This window comes from Centroberyx affinis, unplaced genomic scaffold (genome assembly GCF_046629955.1).
Source record: "Centroberyx affinis isolate AG114_WGS23_722 - 3 ecotype Tasmania unplaced genomic scaffold, CSIRO-AGI_Caff_v1 ptg001564l_1, whole genome shotgun sequence".
Taxonomy (NCBI): Eukaryota; Metazoa; Chordata; class Actinopteri; order Beryciformes; family Berycidae; genus Centroberyx; species Centroberyx affinis.
Window position 1 is genome coordinate 62,501 of NW_027280015.1, and position 7,366 is coordinate 69,866.

General features: G+C 37.3%; 1 protein-coding gene across 1 annotated transcript in view; it reads right to left on the bottom strand.

Moving 5' to 3' along the window:
- LOC139650878 (tetraspanin-8-like) overlaps nt 1-6,172 on the bottom strand; it is an 11,336-nt gene extending 5,164 nt beyond the window's left edge. The window contains exons 1-6 of the mRNA XM_071527664.1: nt 6,036-6,172; nt 5,752-5,856; nt 3,199-3,255; nt 2,509-2,625; nt 1,939-2,013; nt 732-827 (exon numbers count right to left, since the gene is read on the bottom strand). Of these exons, the coding sequence (XP_071383765.1) occupies nt 732-827; nt 1,939-2,013; nt 2,509-2,625; nt 3,199-3,255; nt 5,752-5,811 (405 nt within the window). The 5' untranslated portion in view covers nt 5,812-5,856; nt 6,036-6,172. The remainder of the gene's footprint in view (nt 1-731; nt 828-1,938; nt 2,014-2,508; nt 2,626-3,198; nt 3,256-5,751; nt 5,857-6,035) is intronic.
- Nucleotides 6,173-7,366: the final 1,194 nt, after the last annotated feature.

The window sequence follows — 7,366 nt, forward strand, 5'->3', positions numbered from 1 at the left end:
CAGTTTTCTTTCTGGGTTGAGGAAAGTCTTCAACCCAAAACAGTTAGATAAACTCTAAACTGCATGCCAATTTAAAAATGTCATTACAAAGTGACAATAATATAATTTGGATGGAGAGCTTGTGAAACTGTGATGGTCAAGAGTCTCATTAGTGATTACTACAGCAGAGTAACATTGAGCTAATATTACCATAAATTTTTCTGACCCACCATATGGATTGTCATATTTTTGTATTGTGACATATTGAGTTTCGATATATCGTCCCATCGCTACATTTTGGAAATACAAGGTTTTCACCTGTGACATGTGACATGTGACCTCCATCTCTGAATCTGGTCTGACAATGTGAACGGCGAACGATGCACATTTACATGATTCACATTTGTAATTAGAATAATTAATAATAATAATAATTTTGTAGTTATCTTGAATTATCTTCAATCCATTCTATTTGTGCCGTTATCTTGTGTACATCATATTCTCTGCTGCTGCAGTGATCCAGTTTTATTTATTCATTTAACTGTTCAGTAATGTTTTTTTGTAAATTAATTCTTCATTTAAATTCTGAAGTCACCTGACCGTAAAGATCAAATTCTGGGGGAAACAAAATGAAGAATATTGAATATTGACAGAACAAATCGGTGACTTCAGTCTAAAAATATCGGTGTCGGTCTTCAAAAACCCTATATTGATCGAACCGTCATCTGATCTAATATCTGATTGATCAATACCTGTATTTCCAGAGCGTGGAGGTTGGCCTGGAGCTCGTAGTCGTTCCTTATCGCTCTTTTAATGTCGTCCATGTGAGTCTGCAGCAGCTCCTTCACCTGAGGCAAGACATGAAGACAAACCACCATGTTTTACACATACTGATGATGATTTGTCATTTTATTATATATATCATTCAGTGAATTATATCTTCAGAAAAACAATATATATATATATGTGTGTTTATATATATATATATATACACACAGTATATATGTATTTACTGTCAAATTATATATATAGCATTTTGCAAATGAACTCTTGTTAATAATAATAATAATAATAATAATAATAACAATAATTAGAATTAGAATCTCAATAATAACAATAAGAATAATAAAAATAATATTGTTTTTTTTTTTTCAAATTAGATATATAGCAATTTGCAAATGAACTCTCGATGATGTAACCTGATATAATCCCACTTGCCAACCTTGAGACCTAAAAAATAGAGAGGATTTACAAACTAAAGTGTGGGTCTGAAATTTGAGTTTCAGAGACTTTGTTTCCTGCATTCCGGTGACTTTTAAAGAATGCAAATAACAAAATAATAAGTACACTGCAACAGCATTTTTATGTACTTTTAATTTTAAGAATCTGACCCCCGTGCTCGACGGAAAAATCAACGCGGCAGATTTTACAAAACGCTCGCCCCTTTCCTTTAAAACTTTCCGGAAGAAACGGGAATTCTTCTTTCCGGGACGTCTGAAATTTACACGAGTATTTCTTTCCCTTCGAACTCTCCGCTCTCTTCGCCATGGAAACGATTTGGTGTGGCTGTGTTGTTGTCCGGGTGGAAACGGTAGAGTTTTAGAGTCGTAGGGCTTAGACACGCTGTACGGTGCCAGAAACAGGTCGTGATAACGAAAAGGAAAAAAAGGTGTGAAAATGTGTCATAAATCGGGAGAAATACGGGATAGTTGTGACCCGAGGAGGAAACCGGGAGAGGAAGATGAACATCGGGAGTCTGCCGGGAAAATGGGGAGGGTTGGCAAGTATGAAACATTATAAAAAACAAAACTAAACAAAACTATTTTCTCATTCTAGTTATTGAACTTTCTTTAGTATTGTTATTATTATGGAAGTTATCACTATCGTTTCAGTCTCCCAGGCAAACCGACTGGCTTCAGTGTTAATTGATTTGTTATTGATGAGGCTGATTAGTCCGACCTGTGGTGCTGCTGCAGACACTCTGACTGCACCGATCACCAGGATGACTGAGCCGGTCAGCATCATCGACATGAACTAGGATAGAATAGAATAGAATACAATAGAATAGAATAGAGGCTTTGCAGTTGTGTAACAAATCTCCTACTGAGGTTACTGTGACACAGTAAACAGTGAGAAGAGTCAGCTCAGTTAACCTGAACAAACTGTTAGCTAGCTAACTAGCCAGCAAACACTCTGATGTTAATGTGAACACGCTAACGCTAGCTGCTACTAGCTACGTTAGCTAGTGTGCTAATCAGATGTGTTAACAACAAGACAGTGATGGTTAGCTGACCAGATGCTATGGTTAGCTAGCTAACAAGCTGACATTATCTAAACACTAAATCAATCAGATGGATCAGTGATGAAATGATCAGTTCAGTCAGAAACAGACAGAAATTAACCGTTAACCGTTCAATTCTGTTGAGACGGACAGAAACACAGTCAGCTGTTCACAGGAGGGGGGAGGGGGGGGGGGGGGGTTCCATCACCTGAAAGCTCTCTATAGAACAGGAGAGAACAGGACTGTACCACTCTGAGCAGAATCGGCTTCTCCTTGTACGCTCCGTACGTTCCCAGACAGGAGAGCAGGATGGAGGCTGCAGCCACAATATAGATCCAGACCAGACCGGGCGCCGCATCACCAACCTGCTCACACACACACACACACAGGAAGACAACTCAAAGAGCCGCTGAAAACCAAACCTCACATATAAAGGTAAAGAGCATGCTACTGAATTGGCCATCTGCTATTGGCTGATCTTTGGTGCCAGGTGATGATGTCACCTTTTATTGAGAACAAAAGGTGATGACATCACCTGGCACCAAATATCAGCCAATAGCAGACAAGGAAAGACAGACAAGCAGACAGACAGACAGACAGACAGGCAGACAGACAGACAGGCAGACAGACAGACAGGCAGGAGGACAGACAGACAGACAGACAGACAGGCAGGAGGACAGACAGACAGACAGACAGGCAGGCAGACAGGCAGGAGGACAGACAGACAGACAGACAGACAGACAGACAGACAGACAGACAGACAGACAGACAGGCAGGAGGACAGACAGACAGACAGACAGACAGACAGACAGACAGACAGACAGGCAGACAGGCAGGAGGACAGACAGACAGGCAGGCAGACAGGCAGACAGACAGACAGACAGACAGACAGGCAGGAGGACAGACAGACAGACAGACAGACAGACAGACAGACTGACCTTGTGGTTTACATTACTAGCCATTATTCCCAGCACCATCAGAACACATCCTGCAATCTGAGGAGAAAAACAAACTGGATTTACACCCAAATCAACTGGCATGAACATTACAGCAAAAACACATACAGACAATATAATAAACTGTAAGAACATGCAGATTTAGTTTGTCAGTCATACAGAATACCCATGCTGCTGCTGTATGACTAGTTTCAAGGTTAAAGTGATATTCCACAACTTTTTCATGTAAATAAAATTCTGTTTTGCCACTCTGTCGCTGACTGATACAGGAGCGCATAGAGAAAGAATGATAAAAAGAATGATTTTCCTTTTTCAGCTTGTTACAATAATCAGAGGAGACTGAAAACAACTCTGTATTTCATAAGAAAAAGGCAAAAAAAATTGAGAAAAATCCCCAAAAATAGACATGATAATAAATTTGTATGGTAGAATTTTTTTTTTCCTATCTCATAAATCATCTCGCGACCCCCCGGGGGGTCCCGATCCCCAGGTTGAGAATACACTACACACAATAGTGATTCAACGTACAGTATATCCTGTTTGTTAAAGTTTTTACATTTGCCGTTCTTAACAACAAAAATCCTCTGCCGCACAGGAAGTCATGGAAGTGTTTTATGTAAACAGACAGAGGTTTGTCTGGACTGAGCGTTTTCATTATGATGTTTGTCCAGCGCCGACACCGAGAGAAAAACACCAAAGCTTTGATCAGCAAAATAAAGAAAAACAAGAATTTTGCGGATTTTCAGGTTAAGTAGTTTTATTGTTAAAAAATTGTATTCTTACTCTTCGCATAATTTTTTTAATTTATGCTTTTGATTGATTATATAGTTGAGAGTAACAGTGCAGATGAGAGAGACAGAGACGGATCCAAACCCGCAGCATTAACAGAACGTCACAAAATAAAACCAAGACAAAAACTGTAATTTCATAAACTGAAATACAAATAAAAATAACACTGTGAAAAAAACAAAAACTGAACTGAACTTTTCTTTATGTGCAGGGTCAAAAAGCAGATGAGTTTTGGGCAGAAAATCTTTGGCTAGTTTTACTGAACACTAACTGAAAAATTAATGTAAATACATTTTTAAAAGAATTTATGACTTATTTATATCACACAATACCTGTTGAAAACATATATAAAATACTTTTTCTGAACTCATACCTTTAAAACACCAGCCGAAAATACAACTACAACTGAAACAGTTTTTAAATCAGTTTTTATTACAAACTTGTAATATTTGTGAAAAACATGAAATGTTTGAACAACTGAATTTGTGAACTAAACTAAAATGACCAAAACCACACTAAAAACTAACTAAAAGTGAACTGAAATTGAAAAAAAAAGAAAACTATAAAAAGATAAAAACTATAAAAAAAAAAAATGTCAAAACTATATTTCTTTAAACACCGGGCTGCAGAGTGAAGACGTGTCATGCCTCTAAATTTTGTCCATATCCGACTAGTACAGTCTGAGATTTCACATCTGAGTTTTGACCACTAAAAACACCAGTCCTACTAACTACAACTGAAACTTAATACAACCTGAACTGAAACTTAATACAAACTGAACTGAAACTTAAAAAAACTGAAACCCATTTGTAAAGATAAATACATAAAAATAAACAAAGATGACCAAAGCCACACAGAAATCTAACTAAAAGAAAACTGAAATTGAAGATGGAGTCTGGTTACTGATGTGTGATGGTGGGAGATATTATGTATTGATGACTATATTTACAAAGTTATCAGGTTATCAATGTGGTCATCGCACCACAGCGGCTGAGGATTTTCAATTTCCTGAGTGTGTTTTATTTCTGAGCTGCCGAGGGTTAGAAGAGCTTTAAGAAGAGAATATCTGGCAACAAGAAGTTAGATATAAATCAATCAATAAATTAAATAACATAAAATCTACTAGTATTTGGCTGTTGATTGATTGGATTTTTTTTAGAGAGTTTGATTAATGTAATCCTTCAGTAAAGGCTAGTTTAATTCCCATTCATGTTTCACACCCAAACCCTCTTGACTCTTTTAAATATATATTTACACTTTTTAAACATGATTTCTTCTGTTCTGGAGTCCCTTCATGGTGTCGATCTTGTCTTCTGTCTTTCTCATGTCCCTGAACTGTTCTTCACCACGACTTTATTTATTTTTGTATAATTACTTTTATTGATCTTGTTATTAATATAGTCAAATGAGCTAATATTTAAATTCAAAATACACAAATTTGCATATGAGAACAGTTTTTTCAGTGTTCATTCATTCTGATGATTTTCTTTTTATTTATTTAGAGATTTGAAGTGAAGCTGCTCAAACCCCAACCAAAAAAAAAAAAATTAAATTACAAAAATAAAACCCAAAAACAAAACTAGCTAAACACACACATTAAGCACGGTGGTCCGCCCTCCATACACCCACCCATCTTCACCATGACTTTAAAGCACTTTGGGTTCAACTGAAAAGCATTTCTACCAATAAACTATAAAAAATAAACAAAATAAATATCTAAATAAAGTGATTTGCTGTGTTACTCACCCCCAGCAGGACACTGTAGAGGATGAAGAAGCATTTCACACAGGGGTTCGCCTTCCCCATCCTCGACAGAAACGGCTTTTCCTTCAATGTACTGTGAAAAAAAAACTAAAGAAACAAAAAAAACAAACAAAAAAAAAACAGAAAATATGATTACAATAGGGAAAGAACAAAACTAAATCAACCTGTGCCGGTGCTGATACAAAAAAATTGCTTCTGAGATCTAAAAGACATTACCTATATTCTTAAGTGCAACATACAGTATGACCAAGTTCTATTATTCTCACCTAGATCGAAGCAATCACTTCTCAAAATACAAAAAAACCGAGATCAGGATAAATCAGCCTGAGAAAGTCGGTGCGGGCGAGTGAGAAACCGTTGAAATCTGACAGCGGAGGTAAAACTCGGGCTGTTGGGTGATTCCCAGGAGGGTCTGAGCTGGAGTGACAGTTTTTATACCCGTGTCATGTGGGGGGGGGGGGGGGGGGGGGGGCGGCCGGCTCAGACACCAACGAATAAACACAAGAAGAAGAAGACAACACTGGAGCTGTGAGTCCGTGAATAAACAAGTCAGTAATCAAAGAAGCAAATAGGCAAATCATTAAATACACACACACTGGACTAGTAAGTAGGTAAAACTTTATTTATAAAGCAACTTTTTAAACACAAGCGCTTCACAAAAAGAGGATAAAAGAAAGAAGACATGAAAACATAAAAGAACAATCACACAGTATATAAGTAAAAAGTAAAAACATCAAGCATTTACAAAGCATTTACTGCCCTACGAAGGCAAACTAGTAACTACTTTCTGTGTGATTTAAAGGTCTCACATCAGGACTGTGGTTTACATATGAAAAACAGAGAAAAAAAGGAATAAACTGTGAAGTCATTTTTTCTCAGTTTCATCTCTCATGCAGCTCACTGTGCATCAGCTGAAAGCAAAATTATTATTTGGTTTTAACATAGGCCAGTCTACAGAACAGAAAAGAACCTGAACTACAAGTGAATCTGAAACGAAACCAGAGAAGGAACCAGAATCGCTTTCAGCTGCCAAAGAAAATGTTTTATGGCAGAATAACTGAAGGCTGAAAGAGGAAGTTTTTCTCTTTCTGCTTTTCAGTATCTGAACGGTTGATGAGAAGAAAGGCGGCGGGTTATTAGGTCATTTTACACTTTTAACTTTTTTTTTTTAAACAAATAAATCCCCTTTCAACTCCACCTGAATGTAATTTCTTATGAACTTTGAAAATACAGTGAAGACAAACAGGCTTCACTTGCATTTTCTTCATCTGCAGATTATCCATTTTACCCGTCTGTTCAGTGTTTGATTAAAACCTGAACTGACTGTCCAGCACATTAGAGATGGACGTGACCAGGAGCAGAAAAAAGCAGAAAAACTTTCCTTAAAAAAAAAGGAAATCCTGAGGACGCCACTTCCCAGGTCAGAAGTTCACAGCAGCCTCAGATAACTCCATCAAAACTGATCGATAAGTGTCTCTTCAATAATCAATAATTCAGTTTTTCTCCCTGCTGTGAGTCTGATGATGCTGAGCCGCTTTCACACAAACACACTGGGAGTTTTAAAGGAGCGCTACTGTAGGAATTCAACTTTTCCTGT